The 27,028-nt window shown below is 35.2% G+C and overlaps 2 protein-coding genes across 5 annotated transcripts in view; both read right to left on the reverse strand.

Annotated features, from left to right (window-relative positions):
• The window catches only part of LOC142345890 (uncharacterized), a 268,945-nt gene extending 254,567 nt beyond the window's left edge, over positions 1 to 14,378 (reverse strand). For all 4 annotated transcript variants that reach the window (XR_012759361.1, XR_012759362.1, XR_012759360.1 and 1 more), the window contains exon 1: positions 14,203 to 14,378. Coding sequence is in view for 1 of the 4 variants with exons in the window: in XM_075398324.1 (XP_075254439.1) it covers positions 14,203 to 14,309 (107 nt within the window). In the remaining 3 variants the exon portion in view is untranslated. The remainder of the gene's footprint in view (positions 1 to 14,202) is intronic.
• A 2,819-nt stretch (positions 14,379 to 17,197) lies between these two features.
• LOC142345495 (afadin-like) overlaps positions 17,198 to 27,028 on the reverse strand; it is a 115,067-nt gene continuing 105,236 nt past the window's right edge. Inside the window, exons 10-11 of the mRNA XM_075397564.1 lie at positions 22,229 to 22,448; positions 17,198 to 17,425 (exon numbers count right to left, since the gene is read on the reverse strand). Coding sequence (XP_075253679.1) covers positions 17,231 to 17,425; positions 22,229 to 22,448 — 415 coding nt within the window. The 3' untranslated portion in view covers positions 17,198 to 17,230. The remainder of the gene's footprint in view (positions 17,426 to 22,228; positions 22,449 to 27,028) is intronic.

Raw genomic sequence — 27,028 nt, forward strand, 5'->3', positions numbered from 1 at the left:
ACCAGCAGTGGGAACCAAATTAAACGAATTGTGAGGTAACCTAACAAAAAGATTCAGAGCCGAAAACAAGGAAAAGAAAAGATACGACGGACTCCGAAAAAGTATCCTTAATGAAATTTTCAACAAAAGCATAACTGAAAATAACCAACCTGATTCATAGATAGAAATTCATAAGATCTTCTGCTAGATCAGTCACTCGCCCAGAGCAAGGCACATTAATTTGTACAGATTCCAACCCTTGCAAAAGTCTTCATAAGTCCAATTAAGGGTTTCTTGACAATATGACAGCTCAAAAAATATAAATTAGAAACGCGCAACAGCTGTAAACATCTTGGATGCGTAACAAAATGGCCACGTGACTCAAACCTATTAACATAGAGTCAAACTGCCCTAAATGAGTAAATTATAAACAATCTTGCCTGCTGTAATATATTCAACTCCGAAACAAAATTGCGTGACCAATTTTTCAACGTATATTCTGCAACAAATATAAAACAAAAAAGAGCTTCATACGATGATACCCAAAAACTAGGAAAAGTCCCACAACAATCAGATAATTTTGTTGACAAAATCAAGGATTTAGACCCATAGAAGACAAAAACGGCTTTGAAAACCATTTGCTATAATACAAATGGAAGATTAGAACTAGTTGAAAAAAGGACGCCAGATTATCGCATGTTACCACAAATGAGCTCTCAGAAACCGAAACTGTTCAAAAAACCATTTCTGCCTCCAATTTAGACTTGGAGTTAAAATTCCACTCACTTCTTTGCCCAAATTCATGGTTTAGCGCAATCAAAACCACCACTCCATTTTTAAAAATTCGACATCTCAAAAATAGAGAAAATGTGTAAACAGATATTGAACAAACCCATATATGAATGAGAAATAGGTATGAATTAGAAAAAACAAGAAAAGTAACTGAAAAAACTGATATATAATCGAAAAGAATTTATTAAGTTGCGACTCCAAAATAATGTTGACAAAATACCCTGCAATACCAGCAGTGGGAACCAAATTAAACGAATTGTGAGGTAACCTAACAAAAAGATTCAGAGCCGAAAACAAGGAAAAGAAAAGATACGACGGACTCCGAAAAAGTATCCTTAATGAAATTTTCAACAAAAGCATAACTGAAAATAACCAACCTGATTCATAGATAGAAATTCATAAGATCTTCTGCTAGATCAGTCACTCGCCCAGAGCAAGGCACATTAATTTGTACAGATTCCAACCCTTGCAAAAGTCTTCATAAGTCCAATTAAGGGTTTCTTGACAATATGACAGCTCAAAAAATATAAATTAGAAACGCGCAACAGCTGTAAACATCTTGGATGCGTAACAAAATGGCCACGTGACTCAAACCTATTAACATAGAGTCAAACTGCCCTAAATGAGTAAATTATAAACAATCTTGCCTGCTGTAATATATTCAACTCCGAAACAAAATTGCGTGACCAATTTTTCAACGTATATTCTACAACAAATATAAAACAAAAAAGAGCTTCATACGATGATACCCAAAAACTAGGAAAAGTCCCACAACAATCAGATAATTTTGTTGACAAAATCAAGGATTTAGACCCATAGAAGACAAAAACGGCTTTGAAAACCATTTGCTATAATACAAATGGAAGATTAGAACTAGTTGAAAAAAGGACGCCAGATTATCGCATGTTACCACAAATGAGCTCTCAAAAACCGAAACTGTTCAAAAAACCATTTCTGCCTCCAATTTAGACTTGGAGTTAAAATTCCACTCACTTCTTTGCCCAAATTCATGGTTTAGCGCAATCAAAACCACCACTCCATTTTTAAAAATTCGACATCTCAAAAATAGAGAAAATGTGTAAACAGATATTGAACAAACCCATATATGAATGAGAAATAGGTATGAATTAGAAAAAACAAGAAAAGTAACTGAAAAAACTGATATATAATCGAAAAGAATTTATTAAGTTGCGACTCCAAAATAATGTTGACAAAATACCCTGCAATACCAGCAGTGGGAACCAAATTAAACCAATTGTGAGGTAACCTAACAAAAAGATTCAGAGCCGAAAACAAGGAAAAGAAAAGATACGACGGACTCCGAAAAAGTATCCTTAATGAAATTTTCAACAAAAGCATAACTGAAAATAACCAACCTGATTCATAGATAGAAATTCATAAGATCTTGTGCTAGATCAGTCACTCACCCAGAGCAAGGCACATTAATTTGTACAGATTCAAACCCTTGCAAAAGTCTTCATAAGTCCAATTAAGGGTTTCTTGACAATATGACAGCTCAAAAAATATAAATTAGAAACGCGCAACAGCTGTAAACATCTTGGATGCGTAACAAAATGGCCACGTGACTCAAACCTATTAACATAGAGTCAAACTGCCCTAAATGAGTAAATTATAAACAATCTTGCCTGCTGTAATATATTAAACTCCGAAACAAAATTGCGTGACCAATTTTTCAAAGTATATTCTACAACAAATATAAAACAAAAAAGAGCTTCATACGATGATACCCAAAAAGTAGGAAAAGTCCCACAACAATCAGATAACTTTGTTGACAAAATCAAGGATTTAGACCCTTAGAAGACAAAAACCGCTTTGAAAACCATTTGCTATAGAACAAATTAAAGCTTAGAACTAGTTGAAAAAAGGACGCCAGATTATCGCATGTTACCACAAATGAGCTCTCAAAAACCGAAACTGTTCAAAAAACCATTTCTGCCTCCAATTTAGACTTGGAGTTAAAATTCCACTGACTTCTTTGCACAAATTCCTGGTTTAGCGTAATCAAAATCACCACTTCAATTTTAACAATTCCGCACTTCAAAATTAGGAAAAAAGTGAACAGATATTGAACAAACCCACATATGAATGAGAAACAGTTATGAAGTAGAACAAAAACAAGAAAAGTAACTGGCAAAAACTGATATATAATCTAAAAGAATTTGCTTCAAGTTGCGACTCAGAAATAATGTTGTTTAAACACCCTGCAATACCAGCAGTAGGAACCAAATTAAACCAATCGGCAGGTAACCTAACAAAAAGACTCCTAGAGCCAAAAACAAGGAAAAGAAAAGATACGACGGACTCCAAAAAAGTATCCTTAATGAAATTTTCAACAAAAGCTTAACTGAAAATAACCAACCTTATTCATAGATAGAAATTCATAAGATCTTGCGCTATATCAGTCACTCACCCAGAGCAAGGCACATTAATTTGTACAGATTCAAACCCTTGTAAAAGTCTATTAATAAGTCAAATTAAGGGTTTCTTGACAATGACAGCCCAAAAAATCTAAATTAGAAACGCGCAACAGCTGTAAACATCTTGGATGCGTAACAAATGGCCACATGACTCAAACCTATTAACTTAGAATTGAGTTGCCTTAAATGAGGAATTTGTAAACAATCTTGCCTGCTGTAATATAATAAACTGCGAAACAAACTGCGTGACCAATTTTTCAAAATATATTTTAGATCAAATATAAAACAAAACAGAGCTTCATACGATGATACCCAAAAAGTAGGAAAAGTCCCACAACAATCAGATAATTTTGTTGACAAAATCAAGGATTTAGACCCTTAGAAGACAAAAACCGCTTTGAAAACCATTTGCTATAAAACAAATTAAAGATTAGAACTAGTTGAAAAAAGGACGCCAGATTATCGCATGTTACCACAAATGAGCTCTCAAAAACCGAAACTGTTCAAAAAACCATTTCTGCCTCCAATTTAGACTTGGAGTTAAAATTCCACTGACTTCTTTGCACAAATTCCTGGTTTAGCGTAATCAAAATCACCACTTCAATTTTAACAATTCCGCCCTTCAAAAATAGGAAAAAAGTGAACAGATATTGAACAAACCCATATATGAATGAGAAATAGTTATGAATTAGAACAAAAACAAGAAAAGTAACTGGCAAAAACTGATATATAATCTAAAAGAATTAGCTTCAAGTTCCGACTCAGAAATAATGTTGTCTAAATACCCTGCAATACCCGCAGTAGGAACCAAATTAAACCAATTGGCAGGTAACCTAACAAAAAGATTCCTAGAGCCAAAAACAAGGAAAAGAAAAGATACGACGGACTCCAAAAAAGATTCCTCAATGAAATTTTCAACAGAAGCTTAACTGAAAATAACCAACCTTATTCATAGATAGAAATTCATAAGATCTTGTGCTAGATCAGTCACTCACCCAGAGCAAGGCACATTATTTTGTACATATTCAAACCCTTGCAAAAGTCTATTCAGAAGTCAAATTAAGGGTTTCTTGACAATATGACAGCCCAAAAAATCTAAATTAGAAACGCGCAACAGCTGTAAATATCTTGGATGCGTAACAAATGGCCACATGACTCAAACCTATTAACTTAGAATTGAGTTGCCTTAAATGAGGAATTTATAAACAATCTTGCCTGCTGTAATATAATAAACTGCGAAACAAATTGCGTGACCAATTTTTCAAAGTATATTTTAGATCAAATATAAAACAAAACAGAGCTTCATACGAAGATACCCGAAAAGCAGGAAAAGTCCCACAACAATCAGATAATTTTGTTGACAAAATCAAGGATTTAGACCCTTAGAAGACAAAAACCACTTTCAAAACCATTTGCTATAAAACAAATTAAAGATTACAACTAGTTGAAAAAAAGGAGCCAGATTATCGCATGTTACCAAAAATGAGCTCTCAAAAACCGAAACTGTTCAAAAAACCATTTCTGCCTCCAATTTAGACTTGGAGTTAAAATTCCACTGCCTTCTTTGCACAAATTCCTGGTTTAGCGTAATCAAAATCACCACTTCAATTTTAACAATTCCGCACTTCAAAAATAGGAAAAAAGTGAACAGATATTGAACAAACCCATATATGAATGAGAAATAGTTATGAATTAGAACAAAAACAAGAAAAGTAACTGGCAAAAACTGATATATAATCTAAAAGAATTTGCTTCAAGTTGCGACTCCGAAATAATGTTGTCTAAATACCCTGCAATACCAGCAGTAGTAACCAAATTAAACCAATTGGCACGTAACCTAACAAAAAGATTCATAGAGCCAAAAACAAGGAAAAGAAAAGATACGACGGACTCCAAAAAAGTACCCTAGTCAGTCGCCCAGAGCAAGGCACATTAATTTGTACAGATTCAAACCCTTGCAAAAGTCTATTCATAAGTCAAATTAAGGGTTTCTTGACAATATGACAGCCCAAAAAATCTAAATTAGAAACGCGCAACAGCTGTAAACATCTTGGATGCGTAACAAATGGCCACATGACTCAAACCTATTAACTCAGAATTGAATTGCCTTAAATGAGGGAATTATAAACAATCTTGCCTTCTGTAATATAATAAACTGCGAAACAAATTGCGTGACCAATTTTTCAAAGTATATTTTAGATCAAATATAAAACAAAAAAGAGCTTCATTGGATGATACCCAAAAAGTAGGAAAAGTCCCACAACAATCAGATATTTTTGTTGACAAAATCAAGGATTTAGACCCTTAGAAGACAAAAACCGCTTTGAAAACCATTTGCTATAAAACAAATTAAAGATTAGAACTAGTTGAAAAAAGGACGCCAGATTATCGCATGTTACCACAAATGAGCTCTCAAAAACCGAAACTGCTCAAAAAACCATTTCTGCCTCCAATTTAGACTTGGAGTTAAAATTCCACTCACTTCTTTGCCCAAATTCATAGTTTAGCGTTATCAAAATCACCACTTCAATTTTAACAATTCCGCCCTTCAAAAATAGGAAAAAAGTGAACAGATATTGAACAAACCCATATATGAATGAGAAATAGTTATGAATTAGAACAAAAACAAGAAAAGTAACTGGCAAAAACTGATATATAATCTAAAAGAATTTGCTTCAAGTTGCGACTCCGAAATAATGTTGTCTATATACCCTGCAATACCAGCAGTAGGAACCAAATTAAACCAATTGGCAGGTCACCTAACAAAAAGATTCATAGAGCCAAAAACAAGGAAAAGAAAAGATACGACGGACTCCAAAAAAGTATCCTTAATGAATATTTCAACAAATGCTTAACTGAAAATAACCAACCTTATTCATAGATAGAAATTCATAAGATCTTGTGCTAGATCAGTCACTCGCCCAGAGCAAGGCACATTAATTTGTACAGATTGAAACCCTTGCAAAAGTCTATTCATAAGTCAAATTAAGGGTTTCTTGACAATATGACAGCCCAAAAAATCTAAATTAGAAACGCGCAACAGCTGTAAACATCTTGGATGCGTAACAAATGGCCACATGACTCAAACCTATTAACTCAGAATTGAATTGCCTTAAATGAGGGAATTATAAACAATCTTGCCTTCTGTAATATAATAAACTGCGAAACAAATTGCGTGACCAATTTTTCAAAGTATATTTTAGATCAAATATAAAACAAAAAAGAGCTTCATTGGATGATACCCAAAAAGTAGGAAAAGTCCCACAACAATCAGATATTTTTGTTGACAAAATCAAGGATTTAGACCCTTAGAAGACAAAAACCGCTTTGAAAACCATTTGCTATAAAACAAATTAAAGATTAGAACTAGTTGAAAAAAGGACGCCAGATTATCGCATGTTACCACAAATGAGCTCTCAAAAACCGAAACTGCTCAAAAAACCATTTCTGCCTCCAATTTAGACTTGGAGTTAAAATTCCACTCACTTCTTTGCCCAAATTCATAGTTTAGCGTTATCAAAATCACCACTTCAATTTTAACAATTCCGCCCTTCAAAAATAGGAAAAAAGTGAACAGATATTGAACAAACCCATATATGAATGAGAAATAGTTATGAATTAGAACAAAAACAAGAAAAGTAACTGGCAAAAACTGATATATAATCTAAAAGAATTTGCTTCAAGTTGCGACTCCGAAATAATGTTGTCTATATACCCTGCAATACCAGCAGTAGGAACCAAATTAAACCAATTGGCAGGTCACCTAACAAAAAGATTCATAGAGCCAAAAACAAGGAAAAGAAAAGATACGACGGACTCCAAAAAAGTATCCTTAATGAATATTTCAACAAATGCTTAACTGAAAATAACCAACCTTATTCATAGATAGAAATTCATAAGATCTTGTGCTAGATCAGTCACTCGCCCAGAGCAAGGCACATTAATTTGTACAGATTCAAACCCTTGCAAAAGTCTATTCATAAGTCAAATTAAGGGTTTCTTGACAATATGACAGCCCAAAAAATCTAAATTAGAAACGCGCAACAGCTGTAAACATCTTGGATGCGTAACAAATGGCCACATGACTCAAACCTATTAACTTAGAGTTGAATTGCCTTAAATGAGGAAATTATAAACAATCTTGCCTGCTGTAATATAATAAACTGCGAAACAAATTGCGTGACCAATTTTTCAAAGTATATTTTAGATCAAATATAAAACAAAAAAAAGCTTCATACGATGATATCCAAAAAGTAGGAAAAGTCCCACAACAATCAGATAATTTGGTTGACAAAATCAAGAATTTAGATCCTTAGAAGACAAAAACCGCTTTGAAAACCATTTGCTATAGAACAAATTGAAGATTAGAACTAGTTAAAAAAAGGACGCCAGATTATCGCATGTTACCACAAACGAGCTCTCAAAAACCGAAACTGTTCGAAAAACCATTTCTGCCTCCAATTTAAACTTGGAGTTAAAATTCCACTCACTTCTTTGCCCAAATTCATGGTTTAGCGTTATCAAAATCACCACTTCAATTTTAACAATTCCGCAATTCAAAAATAGGAAAAAAGTGAACAGATATTGAACAAACCCATATATGAATGAGAAACAGTTATGATATAGAACAAAAACAAGAAAAGTAACTGGCAAAAACTGACATATAATCTAAAAGAATTTGCTTCAAGTTGCGACTCAGAAATAATGTTGTCTAAATACCCTGCAATAAAAGCAGTAGGAACCAAATTAAACCAATTGGCAGGTAACCTAACAAAAAGATTCCTAGAGCCAAAAACAAGGAACAGAAAAGATACGACGGACTCCAAAAAAGATTCCTTAATGAAATTTTCAACAGAAGCTTAACTGAAAATAACCAACCTTATTCATAGATAGAAATTCATAAGATCTTGTGCTAGATCAGTCACTCACCCAGAGCAAGGCACATTAATTTGTACAGATTCAAACCCTTGCAAAAGTCTTCATAAGTCCAATTAAGGGTTTCTTGACAATATGACAGCTCAAAAAATCTAAATTAGAAATGCGCAACAGCTGTTAACATCTTGGATGCGTAACAAATGGCCACGTGACTCAAACCTATTAACTTAGAGTTGAATTGCCTTAAATGAGGAAATTATAAACAATCTTGCCTGCTGTAATATAATAAACTGCGAAACAAACTGCGTGACCAATTTTTCAAAATATATTTTAGATCAAATATAAAACAAAACAGAGCTTCATACGATGATACCCAAAAAGTAGGAAAAGTCCCACAACAATCAGATAATTTTGTTGACAAAATCAAGGATTTAGACCCTTAGAAGACAAAAACCGCTTTGAAAACCATTTGCTATAAAACAAATGGAAGATTAGAACTAGTTGAAAAAAGTACGCCAAATTATCGCATGTTACCCAAAATGAGCTCTCAAAAACCGAAACTGTTCGAAAAACCATTTCTACTTCCAATTTAGACTTGGAGTTAAAATTCCACTCTTTTCTTTGCCCAAACTCCTGGTTTAGCGTAATCAAAACGCCACACCAATTTTAACAATTCCACAATTCAAAAATAGGGAAAATGTGTGAACAGACATTGGACAAACCCATATATGAATGAGAAATAGATATGAATTAGAAAAAAACAAGAAAAGTAACTGACAAAAACTGATATATAATCTAAAAGAATTTACTTTAAGTTGCGACTCCCAAATAACGTTGTCAAAATACCCTGCAATACCAGCAGTGCGAACCAAATTAAACCAATTGGCAGGTAACCCAACAAAAAGATTCATACAGCCGAAAACAAGGAAAAGAAAAGATAAGACGGACTCCAAAAAAGTATCCTCATTGACATTTTCAACAAAAGCTTAACTGAAAATAACCAACCTTATTTATAGAAATTCTAAGATCTTCTGCTAGATCAGTCACTCACCCAGAGCACGGCACATTAATTTGAACAGATTCCAACCCTTGCAAAAGTCTATTCATAAGTCCAATTAAGGGTTTTTGTGACAAAACGGCAGCTCAAAAAATGAAATTTAGAAACACGCAACAGCTCTAAACATCTTGGATGCGTATAAAATGGCCACATGACTCAACCCTATTAATTTAGAGTTGACTTGCCTTATATGAGTAAATTACAAGACAAAACTGCCTGCTGTAATAAAATAAACTGCGAAACAAACTTGTTTGACGCAGAATACATACAGAAACAGATGGTGAGACAAACAAAACAGGAGAAATCCTGAAACGATTCAAAGAAATTTTAGTGACAAACCCCCAAAAACTAGACTCTGAATTGCCTTGAAAAATAATTGCGAAAAATATGACGAAAATTGAGAAACTTTAACATAAAACCACCAATGTCCGGCAAGATGCCCTCGAACGACAGGCGGGGCAACTTAATTCAAGGGCTGTACTCTAATTGAAATTTTATGGGTTGCAAAACAATCCCACCAGGGTGGATTCGAACCCGCGACCTCAAGAGTCTTCGACACACGAGTAGTTCTAGTTATGCGCACCCCGACTATTACAATACAGGCTGCAAATTTCGTTCGAGAGCAATTTATAAAAAGACAGCGCCCCAAAACAATTCAAATTCTTTTAATTGTAAAAAAACAAGGCGCATTGCAATATAGCTACCCTCAACTTACAGTTATAAAAAGTAGGGCCGCGATAATAGCTTGCTAAAAATATGAGGGCGACTATTCCAAGTTTTTACAAAGCAGTTAGGATATACTTAAACAATGACAGCGCAAATTTCAACCATATTGTCTCATGATATTCTTGATAGAGCGTACTACGGTAAAGCTATAAGACCACTGATAGAATTTCCCCGAAATCACGATGCGACGCTTATCATTGATCTTGTTCGATGCTAACCGAAAGGTAACTTCATGATAATTGTAGAGGATTTTGGGGTGGTTCTATTATTGACCTTTCTATTTCGAGAAAAAACGCACCAACAGAGAAGAAATTAGTTTCCAATATGAAACAGACTACTTCAGAAAAACCTTGGGTGACAACAGAAATTCAACATTTTGTTGCTGAGAAACATCGTTACTTCAATGAATACAAATTGACACAAAGTGCTGAATCATTTGTTTCATTTAAAAAGTATCGCAACCTTGTAAATCGAAAGTTAAAAGAAGCACAAAATCAATTTTAAGAGGATTTTTTTTACGAAAATTGAAAACTCAAAAGAGAAATGGACATTCATTAAGAAAAAAATTGGAAAGAAAAACAGTCCAAACATCACTGAAATTGATGAAAATGGTAAAAAACGAGACAAAAAATCAATACGTAACGCTTTTAACAGAGTTTTCAGCGAAATGGGCGTCTACAGAGGGCAGATTGTTCCATTCAACGTCAAAAAAAAGAGCGAAAATTTCAAGAGTTTAACTTGACTTTTTACCTTGAGGGAAATGTATAAAGTTATTGACAATCTAGACAACAACAAAGCACCAGGGCCAGAACACATCAATGCTTGGGCCACAAAAAATTGAAAAATTATTAGAACAAACAGACAAATACCTGACAGAGAATCAACTCACTTTAAATGTCCATAATATAGATGTTATTCTTTACAAATCATACTATTTCGGATCCGAGTTTTCCTTTAACGGCTAAGTTATCAAACCATCTCATGCATGTCGTTATCTGGGAGTACAAATTAATTCAAACCTAACCTTTGAAAATCACTTGAACTCAGTTTTAAGCAAAATGGCTAATGCAATTCGTTCTTTGTATCTTGTAAGAAATCAAATAACTTTGAAAGTAAGAATTGATGTTTTCAAGTCTGTTGTACTCTCTCATCTTTCTTTCAATGGAGTATTCCTTCAAACTCTTACAGAAAAACATAAACCGCATAAACAAGCAAATTAACTGGGGAATAAAAATTTATTTTCGTCAAAAATTTGACCATTCAATTGATCTTCTCATTAACGATCGCATCCTGCCAACCGAATTGTTTATCTCAAAAGTTAGCCTAAAGAAGCTACAAACAGATATAAGACAATGGGAAACATCCAAAAAATTTAAAATGTTTACTAGTCGCCATAACGCTAGACAGAACAAGAGAACCAATCAAACTAATATAAAAAAAAAGAAAACGAAAACGAAGTGGAGTAACAAATCTTTAATCTTGAAAAGCGTTCAAAAATGGAACAAAATGCCCTCTTCAATGAGAACTTTTAACAGTAAAAATTGCTTTAAAAATGTTTTAACCAAGTTTTGCTCAACCAACACAAGAAAGTACCCGTTAATAGACAACTAGGAGCCTTCAAATCCTATTTTTACATATGAAAACGAACAGCCACAATTTGAAGATTATTATACTAATAACAAGGCTGATTAATTTATTAATTTATTTATCTAACCTTAGGGTTATAGTCTGAATAATTAACATGTTTCAAAAAATCAATGGGGTACAAATATTTGCTAAATCAGAAAACCAAAATTGCTTCAACTCAAACCAGCTGAACGAACGCTTTTCATTCAAAACAGTTAAAACATAACCAACTAACGTCGGGAGAAATGCTCTCAAACGACCGGCGAGCGGTAGCTAGCCATGGTTTAGTGAGGCTAGCTTCAGCTGTCTTGGGCTCCGCAACTTTTAGTTTTTTAGCCTTGTTAGTAAATAGATAAAACACTGATATTTTAGAAAATTGCAAAGTATCGAAAAATTGAAAAAAAAAAATTCCAGATTTCGCAGTGAAAAAAATGTTCAAAACCACTTTTTGTCTCAGTTCTGTCAACTAGCCCATCTGCAAGACTTAAAAACTTTCGTAGGCCAGGAATGATCGTTAAACTCAGAAAAGGACAAAAAATTCAAATTTTGATAACAATAGCAAAATTTAACAAAATCGTGCTAAAAACAAGATATAAAATCTTCAAAACCATTTCATTGTCTCAAAAGACTATTAAGTACCCCTATTGTAAGCTTTAAATAGTTTCACTGACTCAAAGATCCATATACTTGGAATATAATAATTTTCCGAAACATTGAAAATTAAATTTCATCAAAAAATTGCTAAAGCCGGAGTCATTAAAATATTGACAACCATTCCATTACCTCTAGAAACTATGCAAGAGCTTATCATCAAACTTTGGAGGAGGTCCATAGGACCCTGGTGACGGAAAAAATAAACCCAAAAAGATAAAAACTTGAAAAACTGCAAATATATTTTTTAAACTCCTGATAATAAAATCTTGAAAAACATTCCGTTAAATCTAGAAGCTATGCATTAACCTATAATCAAACCCTAGAGGAGGTTATGTGGCTCTTGAGGCTGGAGAAACCTGAAAAAAGGACAAACAATTTCAAAAACTTGCAAGTTTAATCAAAAATCACTAAAACTTGTAATACTAAAAAGCTGAAAACTATTCCATGGCCAATAAAAATTTTTCAATAGCTTGTTATCAAACCCTAAGGAGCTTTTCTAGCCCCTGGGTCCGGAAAAACCTGAAACATACCCGGCAGATTGCCGGAAAATAGCCGCCGTTGATTCCAATAAGCATGATTGGAATTGAAAGAATAGAAGATATTGAAAAAAAAAGATTTTTGTACAAAAACATTTTTTAAGTCCGATTTATTTTGATGGCATTTCGTAGTTGAACATAACTTACTTCTGTTTCTTAGAGAGAGGCTACAGGGGCTACTATCAATACCAATAAGCATTAAAGATGGTAACTAAGACTTATAGGAACGACGTTCAAATAGCGGGCATCTAAAATTGGGCTTTATGGGTTTATCCCGTTTCTACTTCTGACTTCAATTTTTTATACTGACTCTGTTCATTTTGAATTGCTTTGCTGAGCAACTGATGTTCAAAATCAATTTTAGCAGAATGAGAGGAGAGAAACTAGCCTACAGAAGTCAAAAAGATATCACGCAAAATGTTGAAAAAGCGGCAAAATGAGGTAAAGCGAAACATTTTTTTATTCGACGAAGTAAAAAAAATATGAGCGCTATAATAGCCGGCTGAGAAGATGAGGGCGGCTATTAATAATGACAATAAAAGTCAAAAAAATGAAAAGTTTTTGTAAAAAAATGCTAAAATTCGTGGTGTTGAAATCTTGAAAACCATTCCATTACATTTAGAAACTATACAGTAACCTGCTGTCAAACCCTAGAGTTTCGTTGAATCTTGAGGCTGGGGAAACCTAAAAATGACAATAAGATTCAAAAAACTTAAAAATTGCAAGTTTCATCAACAAATTGCTAAAATTTGTGATATTAAAAAATAAATATGATTCCCTGAGGCTGACCCCTGAGGCTGAAAAAAAACTAAATAATGACAGTACATGATTTAAAAAAATTTCAAAATTGCAAGTCTTGTAAAAAAAAATGCTAAAATGCGTGATGTTAAAATCTTGAAACCATTCCACTACCTCTAGAAACTATGCAGTAACCTATTATAAAACCCTAGAGGAGGCTCCTTGACAGCTAGGGCAGAAAGAACTCAAAAACTGACTCAAAATTTTTAAAAAGATTGTGACAATTAGTATAAAATAACGTGTTTATAGCAATCGGTTGTTCGTCTGGAGCCACGGGAGGGGGGGGGGGGGGTGGGGTGCACCGGGGGCCAATGGGGAGGGAGGAGGGGGGCAACAGTGGGTTGGGGGCAACAGCGCGGTGGGGGGATGGTGGCAATAGTGGTGGGGTCAACAGTGGAGGTGTCTTCAACCTCTAAGAACCGCCCTTCACACCATAAGTATAAGTCTGCAAAACAGTTTGAGCTGAAACAGAGCTGAAAGGCTCTAGGAGCACTTAATGCCCGCTGGGCGCTACCTGTTTATCCCGTTTTTGAGGACGAAAAGTCAGACGAAAAATTGGTCAAGCAAAAAATCGCACAAAAAAAGACAGACAGGACTAATATAATTGCTACAAACTTAGTTTGAGAGCAATTAAACACCAACCAACTGGTGCCTAAGAAAGAACTGTTGTTAAAGGGAGCAAATTGCTCAAAAACCTCAGCAATCTAAGAGGCTGACTGACCTAGCACACATGTAGAATAGGAAAGAGGGTGCCACTTTGAACATGGTCATGACTTCGTCGAATCTACTGACTGCATAATGCAGTATCTCCTGCTCCACTTCATCCATGAACTCAATCGCACCTGGCAGTTCATCATCACTAATGCCACTAGTCTCCGCTGTGTCCACCAGCTAAACATTCACACATTGATTCGATTGATGTCAGCCGAAACTCTAGCACAACAAATGCACTTAGCCGCTGTAATCTAACCAATTCCTAAGTGTGGTCAAAAATGATACTGCTATCAGCTTGCCAGTGATATACACCATTGAATCAAAAATAATATGCTTCACGGAAATGACTATGATTCATTCAAAGCCAGCCTTACAGATTACTGCAAAAACAGCCCATTGGCATCCCGATCCTTTACCACATGCACTGACCACTCGGATAGCAGGCCCTTCTTTTCGCTATTCTGAAGCTAACCGATTTTATTTTAACAACAAGCTTAACTTCGGAGTGAGAGCAAAACAGATCACTCAAAAATGAAGAACGAAAGACCAACATGTTTACAATAATTGGTATGAACTACGTTCAAGAGCCATTAACCACCTGACAACCGAGACCCAGAAGAACTCTGGGCAATAGCTCTTGTCAATTTCGTTTTCTATCAAATTTCCAATCTAAATATACCAATCAGTTTGCGGAAAATAATTGCATAAATTTTTCTGAAGAGCATGAAATTCATGACCTCCGACCTTGACTCTCGCTAGAACTTTTGAACGGCAAGATCTAACAATACTACGGTTGGCGTTATCTTGGTACAGGTTTCTACAGGACGCCTCATAAACAGGTTTTGAGGATGCGCTAAATATACTGATAGTTCTTTTTGAGAATTGCTGCTGATGATTTTGGTTGCTGTCAATTAGACAAATACTCTTTTTTTGTAATACTCTATTTTGTTCCCCCGCAGACACTTCTAGGCAATCAGCATCAAGGAGCAGCTGAGTAGCCGTATCTCTTTGAAAAAAGCAAAGAAGTCACATAGTTGTGCAGTCATTTGGATTCCACACCTTTATCGACTATAACTGACTCTTATTTCCGTCTCTTCCGCGTCTTCTCCGTCTTCTCCTTTTATACGTCTCTTCCGAGTGAGATAAAAAAGAAAGAATTTATTTATCAGAATCTCAGTAAATACGTAAAATTAACACAGCACAAGTTAATGAGACTCGGAAAGGATAGGTAACGGGATCACTCGATCCGCCTTGTCCTACCCGTGGCTATTCACGAAATATTAAAAACGAAAACACAAAAAAAACTCAAAAATTAAAAATATTTTAATTTCCAAAAATCTGCAAATTAAATGTTGTCTATCTTTCCAGGTAAGCTTTTTGATACCATAGACTCAAGAGGCATTGACTACTTATCCATTCTAAAGTATGAAGAGCGAGGGAGAAAAAAATTTTTTTTTAATTATTAAGATTAATATTTTTTTAAGTCTTTATAGAAATTTTTTAATTTTTACAAAAATAACAAAAAATGCATTATCTCGCATTCTAGAAGAGCTAGATGAATTAATAAGATGGATTGTTGAATGAGTCAAGGGTCAGACAAATCAACTTTTGCGGAAACAATTTGATTCCAAATTTCCGATACGAAATAAAAAAACGAATGCCAAAAATGAGCGACAGTTTGATTAATGACAGTACCGCTTTCTTTTCCTCCAGCGAAACTGTCCCAGAAACTAGATTGAGACCACAGCCAATTAGATAAATTAGGAAATTTTGCGTGAACATATCTGTGAGAGTATTGCTGAACAATAAGCCCACGTAAAGCCGGATTGACAATCAAAGTGCGCTCCTTAGCAATCAATTTGAATGATGACGTCGACTTTCTAGCAGGAGAATGTGTGAAAGATTTGAATCAAGTGCTTTTTGAATTCGGGAATTTCTGATAAAGATTGAACTTTAGCAAAATACGAGTTGATTTTTGTTGCGGCCAGATATTACGAGGTTTAAGGGCCTTCTGGCCGAGATATCTACTCAAAAACTTATCTTGAAAAATTAATAGATCCCTTTTTATTGTTAAGGTTTCAGTTTGCTACAGTCAACGCTGTTGAATCATCATGTTGGTGAAACATATATGATCATTACATAATCTCAATAAAATTAGGTCGTACGCTAGCTTCTGCCAATGGAGATGAAAAATTGTTTCAAAATTTCATTGAAACACGTGATGAAATTTCAGTAAATTGAAGGCAAGCCTTGTTATTCTGCAAACCCTCGGTCTGGCTACTGAACGGGCCACTTGAACGGGCCAAATATGACACTTGAACGGGCCAAATATGAGCTCACGAGTGTTAAAAAAACGTAATCACCACTAAAAATACAAGACAAGCAATAGTAGAAGAAGGAAAACGTTTACAAAGCAGCGAGATTAAAGCGCACAAGAGTACAGCATCGCTACCAGAGTGGTCCGTTCTAACTTGCAGTAACCTATTATAAAACCCTAGAGGAGGCTCCTTGACAGCTAGGGCAGAAAGAACTCAAAAACTGACTCAAAATTTTTAAAAAGATTGTGACAATTAGTATAAAATAACGTGTTTATAGCAATCGGTTGTTCGTCTGGAGCCACGGGAGGGGGGGGGGGGTGCACCGGGGGCCAATGGGGAGGGAGGAGGGGGGCAACAGTGGGTTGGGGGCAACAGCGCGGTGGGGGGATGGTGGCAATAGTGGTGGGGTCAACAGTGGAGGTGTCTTCAACCTCTAAGAACCGCCCTTCACACCATAAGTATAAGTCTGCAAAACAGTTTGAGCTGAAACAGAGCTGAAAGGCTCTAGGAGCACTTAATGCCCGCTGGGCGCTACCTGTTTATCCCGTTTTTGAGGACGAAAAGTCAGACGAAAAATTGGTCAAGCAAAAAATCGCACAAAAAAAGACAGACAGGACTAATATAATTGCTACAAACTTAGTTTGAGAGCAATTAAACACCAACCAACTGGTGCCTAAGAAAGAACTGTTGTTAAAGGGAGCAAATTGCTCAAAAACCTCAGCAATCTAAGAGGCTGACTGACCTAGCACACATGTAGAATAGGAAAGAGGGTGCCACTTTGAACATGGTCATGACTTCGTCGAATCTACTGACTGCATAATGCAGTATCTCCTGCTCCACTTCATCCATGAACTCAATCGCACCTGGCAGTTCATCATCACTAATGCCACTAGTCTCCGCTGTGTCCACCAGCTAAACATTCACACATTGATTCGATTGATGTCAGCCGAAACTCTAGCACAACAAATGCACTTAGCCGCTGTAATCTAACCAATTCCTAAGTGTGGTCAAAAATGATACTGCTATCAGCTTGCCAGTGATATACACCATTGAATCAAAAATAATATGCTTCACGGAAATGACTATGATTCATTCAAAGCCAGCCTTACAGATTACTGCAAAAACAGCCCATTGGCATCCCGATCCTTTACCACATGCACTGACCACTCGGATAGCAGGCCCTTCTTTTCGCTATTCTGAAGCTAACCGATTTTATTTTAACAACAAGCTTAACTTCGGAGTGAGAGCAAAACAGATCACTCAAAAATGAAGAACGAAAGACCAACATGTTTACAATAATTGGTATGAACTACGTTCAAGAGCCATTAACCACCTGACAACCGAGACCCAGAAGAACTCTGGGCAATAGCTCTTGTCAATTTCGTTTTCTATCAAATTTCCAATCTAAATATACCAATCAGTTTGCGGAAAATAATTGCATAAATTTTTCTGAAGAGCATGAAATTCATGACCTCCGACCTTGACTCTCGCTAGAACTTTTGAACGGCAAGATCTAACAATACTACGGTTGGCGTTATCTTGGTACAGGTTTCTACAGGACGCCTCATAAACAGGTTTTGAGGATGCGCTAAATATACTGATAGTTCTTTTTGAGAATTGCTGCTGATGATTTTGGTTGCTGTCAATTAGACAAATACTCTTTTTTTGTAATACTCTATTTTGTTCCCCCGCAGACACTTCTAGGCAATCAGCATCAAGGAGCAGCTGAGTAGCCGTATCTCTTTGAAAAAAGCAAAGAAGTCACATAGTTGTGCAGTCATTTGGATTCCACACCTTTATCGACTATAACTGACTCTTATTTCCGTCTCTTCCGCGTCTTCTCCGTCTTCTCCTTTTATACGTCTCTTCCGAGTGAGATAAAAAAGAAAGAATTTATTTATCAGAATCTCAGTAAATACGTAAAATTAACACAGCACAAGTTAATGAGACTCGGAAAGGATAGGTAACGGGATCACTCGATCCGCCTTGTCCTACCCGTGGCTATTCACGAAATATTAAAAACGAAAACACAAAAAAAACTCAAAAATTAAAAATATTTTATTTTCCAAAAATCTGCAAATTAAATGTTGTCTATCTTTCCAGGTAAGCTTTTTGATACCATAGACTCAAGAGGCATTGACTACTTATCCATTCTAAAGTATGAAGAGCGAGGGAGAAAAAAATTTTTTTTTAATTATTAAGATTAATATTTTTTTAAGTCTTTATAGAAATTTTTTAATTTTTACAAAAATAACAAAAAATGCATTATCTCGCATTCTAGAAGAGCTAGATGAATTAATAAGATGGATTGTTGAATGAGTCAAGGGTCAGACAAATCAACTTTTGCGGAAACAATTTGATTCCAAATTTCCGATACGAAATAAAAAAACGAATGCCAAAAATGAGCGACAGTTTGATTAATGACAGTACCGCTTTCTTTTCCTCCAGCGAAACTGTCCCAGAAACTAGATTGAGACCACAGCCAATTAGATAAATTAGGAAATTTTGCGTGAACATATCTGTGAGAGTATTGCTGAACAATAAGCCCACGTAAAGCCGGATTGACAATCAAAGTGCGCTCCTTAGCAATCAATTTGAATGATGACGTCGACTTTCTAGCAGGAGAATGTGTGAAAGATTTGAATCAAGTGCTTTTTGAATTCGGGAATTTCTGATAAAGATTGAACTTTAGCAAAATACGAGTTGATTTTTGTTGCGGCCAGATATTACGAGGTTTAAGGGCCTTCTGGCCGAGATATCTACTCAAAAACTTATCTTGAAAAATTAATAGATCCCTTTTTATTGTTAAGGTTTCAGTTTGCTACAGTCAACGCTGTTGAATCATCATGTTGGTGAAACATATATGATCATTACATAATCTCAATAAAATTAGGTCGTACGCTAGCTTCTGCCAATGGAGATGAAAAATTGTTTCAAAATTTCATTGAAACACGTGATGAAATTTCAGTAAATTGAAGGCAAGCCTTGTTATTCTGCAAACCCTCGGTCTGGCTACTGAACGGGCCACTTGAACGGGCCAAATATGACACTTGAACGGGCCAAATATGAGCTCACGAGTGTTAAAAAAACGTAATCACCACTAAAAATACAAGACAAGCAATAGTAGAAGAAGGAAAACGTTTACAAAGCAGCGAGATTAAAGCGCACAAGAGTACAGCATCGCTACCAGAGTGGTCCGTTCTAACTTTTAATGTCAAAATAACTTGAGAAACAGCTCAGCGGACTCAAGTTTCACTAAATACCAGAATTACAAACCACCAAAGTTATCAGGAGGAAACGTTTTGGAAGATATGGTAAAAAAACGAAGTCAGCCTGAATCAATGTTGAGCCATTTTTGCTACACCGTAATCAGGAAAAAATAGCATGAACATGCAACAGTTTTCGATTCTTGCAATAATTATGAAAAACAATTGCCAGCGCCCATAAGACCACCATATGGCTTTCAATTAACTCAGCTGTATAACAATTGGGGTCAGCAATCAGACAAATAAAAAGCAATTTTTGTTTCAAGTTTTACTGACTAGCCAGCTTGAAACTTCGCGGCTAACCAACATTTTTACCAAAACAAATGAAGCAACTGATTTAATAAACTACGAAAATATTTGAATCAATAAAAGGTTGTCCCAGTCCTATATTATCAGTTGACAGTTGCTTAGCGAAAGTTGTTCCCTCGCTTGATAGGCTGTCCAGGGTATTCGATATAATGCAGCTACCCAACAATTCTTCGTAACATTCCCAACACGCGCATTGAGCTTTCCTTAGGCAACATCCGACTTCAAGGGAAACTGGACAATTAATTTTGAATTGTGCTACATAGAAACAAAAATCAATATTGGCCTCCATGGCGAAATTGAAGGGGGGATCACTAGCTCGCAAATTTTTACCGAAAAGTCGACGCTTATTGCTGACGAGCGTCGAAAGCACAAGTCGCACAAATGGTTATATAACTGTCTATTAAACGCAATGAATTCGCTCAGCAGACTCAGTTTTGATAGAAGAGTTCATCTGGCCGAATAAAATTTTTAAAAACATCCCAAAGTCTTTTTGTATCAACAAGTCAAGTCGACGCAATGAAGTCAAAAATGTCTTCAATGGTGATTCTGGTATTAACATACACGCCCGAAACTCTTGTTGTACCTGCCCTTTGCCTTTAATAAAGATTCTATTGTCTTCTGCATTTGCTTGGGTTTTCATTGCCATACGTTTCATCGTAAAATCATTGCCATACGTTTCAACCGCAAAACTGAGATTCGTGTCTGCACTAATCCAAGAGGACGCAGGCCATGGCTTGCTTGGAAAAAGAAATGAGCAACCATCAAAAGAGCCAATGATTTTGTCGACGATGAACTGCTTGATTCTGGGTTAAATTTTACAGGAACAAAAACATTTACTGAATAGGCAATGAACCGGAAATGAAAACATAGCCAGCAAACTGTCAGAAAATAGCCGCCGTTGAGCCGCTTGATACACATTGAGATTGAAACAGAAAAAGAACATTTAAGAAATATAAATTGATCGAATAATTCTAAGTGTCAAATTGTTCTTTTTCGCTGTGTAAATCCTGCATATTGTGATAGATTCTAAAACTACAATTAAATAATCTTCAAAACTGAACGCTATTAGGCATAATACTAACGCCAGCTAGCAATCGCATTAATGAACTTTCATAACTTAATGCACTAGGAATTAATGACTGGGCGTTATATGTTTATCTCGATTCTTTTGATTTTGCTCTTTTGACTTTGACCGTATTCACTAAGTTACGTAATTCAATGCGTTAGAGAATTTGAAATCCATTCAGTTGAAACAGTGAGTGAGGTAAAACAGAGGTCAAACGTGAAAATAGTGGCTTAGGTAAAACGAAAAACGTTAACAAGAGGTAAAACGAATTAAAAAGAGAGCGGCTAAACAAAAGCCGTTGAGAGGCTGCCTAAAAAGACAAACTTATGAAACCAACTGTTTCTCAATGTGAAAACTTTAATGGCCAACTGAATACGGAAAAAAACTAATTTTTCCATGATTTTTATTTCGGTGATAAAATTTCGGCATTTTCCACAAAAGGTTAACCGGCACACTGAGTTACTCCACGATAGATTGTTACTCCATCATATTAGATTTAGATTCTCTTGTTTTTAATACTTATGACTTTTAAGTAACAAAAACAACAATTAAGCAGCAAGCAACTCAAATCACTAAAGCACTACAAACAAAAGCAACTACTTATAATGAATGGAGGCATGACGAGAGTGGTAAGGAAGAGGGTTTCTACCGCCCACTTTTTGACCCATTTTGAAAAATTGACTTCTGCAATAAGTAAGGCTGCAAACCAAGCCTTAACGCTTCTTTGTGCTACAAAGTGCTACAACAAACTTCTAATGCTTTGAGCTCAAAGAGAATGTTTAAAGCATTAGAAGACTCTTGTAGCATTTTTTAGCACAAAGAAGAGTTAAGGCTTGGTTTGCAGCCTTACTGATTGCAGGAGTCAATTTTTCAAAATGAGTCAAAAAGTGGGCGGTAGAAACCCTCTTCCTTACCACTCTCGTCATGCCTCCATTCATTATAAGTAGTTGCTTTTGTTTGTAGTGCTTTAGTGAATTGAGTTGCTTGCTGCTTAATTGCTGTTTTTGTTGCGAGAATAAAGTTCAATTCAAGCCGAATACATAAAATTAATTATTTAAAAAATAGTGGACTTACGACGTGAAAATTGAAATTGGTGTCATATCCCACTTCGATGTGAGGAATCTGATCAACTGAGACAGGGGAGGCCATTGCAGGAACGGACACTCCTCCATTTCCACTGTTGGCATTGACATTTCCATAGGTAGCTCCACTTCTCCCGTCTACTGCAGGAGCCACGCTAGGTCCACTCGGATTCGTCAACTTCGAATTCTCCGGGTTCACTTGAGACGGGTTTCTATAAGAAATAAGGGCTATTACGGTCGGTCCTTATGATAATCAGCACGCTCAAAAAAAACTCGAGTTTAAAAAATGGAAATAATAACCTCCTACTCTCTGACAATTCATTTCATGAACTTAAATAACAATTTTTTCTTTAGAAAATGACATCTCAAAAACTAAATTAGAAACACTCAACAGCTGTAAAGGCTTTGGATCCGTAAAAATGGCCACATGATTACAACTCTTAATTTAGAGTTGATTTGCATAATATGAATAAAACATAGCCGGCCATTGCCGAAACAGCAGCAAAATAAACTTGCATGCCGTATAATACAAAAAGACGAAGATATAAGTTTAAAAAAAAATGTATCGACGCCGCTCAAAAAGCTATGTAAAAAACTTTCAGCGATTAAAAAATAGCCTTAAAATTCACTCCACAGCAGACTTTTTATTAAGGTTTTTTATAACACATATGAGTTCCTTTGACTTCTAAACAATTAAATTAATTTTAGTTTTAAAGTGCACAGAACGCCATTTTATGTAAGTCACTTATGATCAAAATCTAACATCGCAAAATAACTTAAAATTTTGATAGAGAGAGAGAGAGAGAGAGTGAAAAATGACGCCTCGCGCGCAAATCGCAAACGCATTTAGTGAGAGGAAGAAGCCATTCAGAACATTTGACTTTTTCAGCTTTCCTGTGTCATCAAATTTAATACAAAATTGTAAAAACAAAACATAGCAGCACAAGTCCTAAAACAGTGCAAAGAATTTTCATTGACTCAACAAAAAACCTAGACCTAGGTTGAATTGTCAATTGATTGGAACATCCGATCAAGCAATTGAAAAAAAAAACAGGAAAAATCAATGTCGAATTGCCGCATTTGAAAAACCACTAGCGAGCAACAAATTGTTGTCCAAACACCGTTTTCTCACTGTGCTTGAAAATTGGGGTGATCAATTTTCACGCCGCAAAATCACTCACTTGATCGAATTCCTATTTCGGCGTGACCAAAATTATTACTCCAATGTAACACAATGATGAACATGGCTGCAAAAAAAATAGCCGCAATAGCTTCGTGGATCTGTAGTTAAAAAACAAAGCTCAGATGTTAAATTTTGATTAAGTCTGTCAAAGTTATTGCTGCTTCTAATAGCTTCTCTCAAATAAACTGAAATTAGAACGGCACACAATCACTTGACCTCATCTCTTTAAGTTAAAGTAAAGAAAAGTGAGGACGTCATTTTTCAGAGTGATGTAAGTCACGTGTGACCAAAACTTCATAACGCGAAGGAACAAAAACTCGCTCAACCAAGAATGAAAAATGACGTCACGCACGCAGTTCAGCTGAAATTAAATGAAAAAATGAAAAAGCAGATTGTGACGTCATAAGGTCGTAACAAAATTCTTGACAAAAATAAGGCTATTAAAAAGGATAATTTGACCAAATTTTTCTGTTTTATTTTCAGTGTCCAAAAAGTCTTCTAATTTTGCGCACAGTTTCAGTTGTACTCTAAAACTACATTTAATTCAGCTTCTAAACTGAAAGCTAATCAGCTTAATACCAAAGTCAGCTGGCGAACACTTTAATGACATAACCTAATTCTCAATGACTAAATGACCGGGCTTTATCCCTTCTTTTGATTTCGATGTATTGACTTTGATAGTAATTATCAAATTGCGTAATTGAATGCGTGAAAGAAATTATATCCATTCAGTTGAAACAGTGAGTGAAGAAAGTCAGAATTCAAAAGTAAAAATAGTGACTTATGTAAAACGAAAAATATGATCAAAAGGTAAAGCCAATTAAAAAACATAGCAGGACAAGTCACGACGTACAATTCAACGAAATTTCATTGACTAAGAATAAAATATGAGTGAATTGGGAAAATCATTTCCCAGAAAAAAAATTAAAAAAAGTGAAAAACAAGGTCAAAACGTCGTGAACAAAAAACCACTAGCGAGAAAGAAAAATTTGGCTCAAACAAAAAAACTAAGCGTAGAAAGAACAATGAATGCCTTGAAAAAATCATTAAAAACAGTCCCATCCGAGAAATCGAATCATTGAATTGTAAAAAGGAGATCTGCAGTCTCAAAAGTAAAAGACCGACCAAAACAAAATTATTATTTTCAATAAGAGCTGAGATGCTATATTTTGATTAGGAAACTGTATAGGTTATTGCTGCACTCAAATAACCTTCACTTACAGTGTAAACATACAGTACACATACAGACTGTAAGTGAAGGTTATTTGAGTGCAGCAATAACTTATACAGTTTCCTAATCAAAATATAGCATCTCAGCTCTTATTGAAAATAATAAATTTCTTTTTTGGTCGGTCTTTTACTTTTGAGACAGCAGATCTATTTTTTACAATTCAATGATTCGATTTCTTGGATGGGACTTTTTAACGATTTTTCCAAGTCATTCATTGCTCATTCTAGGCTTAGTTTTTTTGTTTGAGCCAAAATTTTCTTTCTCGCTAGTGGTTTTTTGTCCACATGCGACATTTTGACCTTGTTTTTCACTTTTTAATTTTTTATTCTGGGAAATGATTTTCCCAATTCGCTCATATCTTATTCTTAGTCAATGAAATTTCGTTGAATTGTACGTCATGACTTGTCCTGCTATGTTTTTCAATTGGCTTTACCTTTTGATCACATTTTTCGTTTTACATAAGTCACTATTTTTACGCTTGAACTCTGACTTTCTTCACTTACAGTGACACACATTCAGTTGACCTTATCTCTTTGAATTAAAGTAAATAGAAGTCAATTTAAAAAAGAGGAAGTCATTTTTGAGAGTGAGGTAAGTCACGTGTGACCAAAAATTGAATCACGCCAATGAACAAAAAACCCGCTCCACTGAGAGCGAAGAATGACGTCACGCACGAACTTCAGTTGAAATTGCATGAAAAAATGAACAAAACGCAGATTTGAATTGGTTGTGGCGTCATATGATAGTATCAAAACTCTTGACCACGAAATAAAAGAACATAGCAGGAAAAGTCCTGACAATGGACTATGACTTGATTCAGAAGACCACTTAGAAAAAAGTCGTACCACAAATCGAAAAAACAGTAAACATCTAAGCGAAAAAGACGAATGTGAACAAAAAGCCACTAGCGAGAAATCAAAATTTTGTTTATACACCGTTTTCTCAATCTACTTTGAAATTAGAGCTTGAAAAGGCACGCAGCAAAATCCCTCAAATTCATCACTACAATTTGACTTAAAAATCATGTATAACTTAACAGATTTCAAAAACCACACACCGCCCCAGTACAATTCAAGCTCTTTGAATTGCAAAAAACGCAGCATGAGGACTACGAAATTGACTTGACAAAAAAACACAGCCGGCAGATTGCCGGAAAATAGGCTCCGTTGACGCACTTTATGCGAATCAAGACTGAAACACAAAAAAAAAAAACAAGAAACAAATTGCCTAATTTTTCTTTTTTTTCAGTTTCAAAAAAGTTCTGATTTGGCGTGTACTTTCAGTTGGATTCTTAAACTATACTTATTTCAGCTTCTAAACTGAAAGCTAATAAACACTACTTTGATAACCCAATTCTCAATTACATAATGAGGGGTTATTTTATAACGTCTTTTGATTTTTGCTCCTTTGACTTTGACCGCATTCACTATATTACGTAATACAATGCATGAAAGAATTATAAAAGCCATTCAGTTCAAACAGCGAGTGAGGTAAGACAGAAGTCAAACGTGAAAAACGTGCAAAATGAAAGACGTGATCAAAAGGTAAAGCGAATTAAAAAACTTAGCAGGACAAGTTCAATACAAGTACAATACGAAATAGAAAAAATTATCTTTGACTAAACAAGAGACTGGACCTAGAAAGGACTGAGGGAATTGGGAGAACCATTTCCAAGAAAAAATCCGATATAAAAAAACAGAAAATCAAACTTAAAATGCCACTTGTGAACAAAAAAAACCCCTGGCGAGAAAAGAAAAATTGATTCGAAAAATTAGGCTTAGAATGATATATGAATGGATTGCGAAAACCATCAAGAAACAAATACGATCAAAAAAATCGAAAAAAACTAAAAATTGAAGTGAAATTGCCACAGGTGAACAAAAACCCACTAGCAAGAAAGCCAATTTTTGTTCAAACACCGTTTTCTCACTCTACTTTAAAATTAGAGCAAAAAAATTCACAACGCAAAACCACTTTTTCGCTCCCTTTCGGCTTTCGGCGTGACCAAAACCACTACTCCAATTTGACTTCAAAAATCATGAAAATTTGACTTTTTCAGCTTTGTTGTGTGAACAAATGTAAAACGAAAAAAGAGCGTCAGAAGACGAAACAAAAAAAACATAGCAGGACAAGTCTTGACGTAAAATTCAAAAAATTTTCATAGACTAAACAATAAACGACTCATAACGGACTATTAGTGAAATTGGAAAAACAATTTCTAAAAAAATCAGACAAAAAAATTGGAAAAAAAAACAAAAGAATCGGTGTCAAAATGCCGCATGTGAAAAAAAACAAAAGCGAGAAATGAAAATTTGGTTTAAAAAATAGGCCTAGAATGAGCTATTAATGAAATGGGAAAACCATTTAGAAAAAAACCC

This window comes from Convolutriloba macropyga, chromosome 9 (genome assembly GCF_964194025.1).
Source record: "Convolutriloba macropyga chromosome 9, txConMacr16.3, whole genome shotgun sequence".
Classification (NCBI taxonomy): Eukaryota; Metazoa; Xenacoelomorpha; order Acoela; family Convolutidae; genus Convolutriloba; species Convolutriloba macropyga.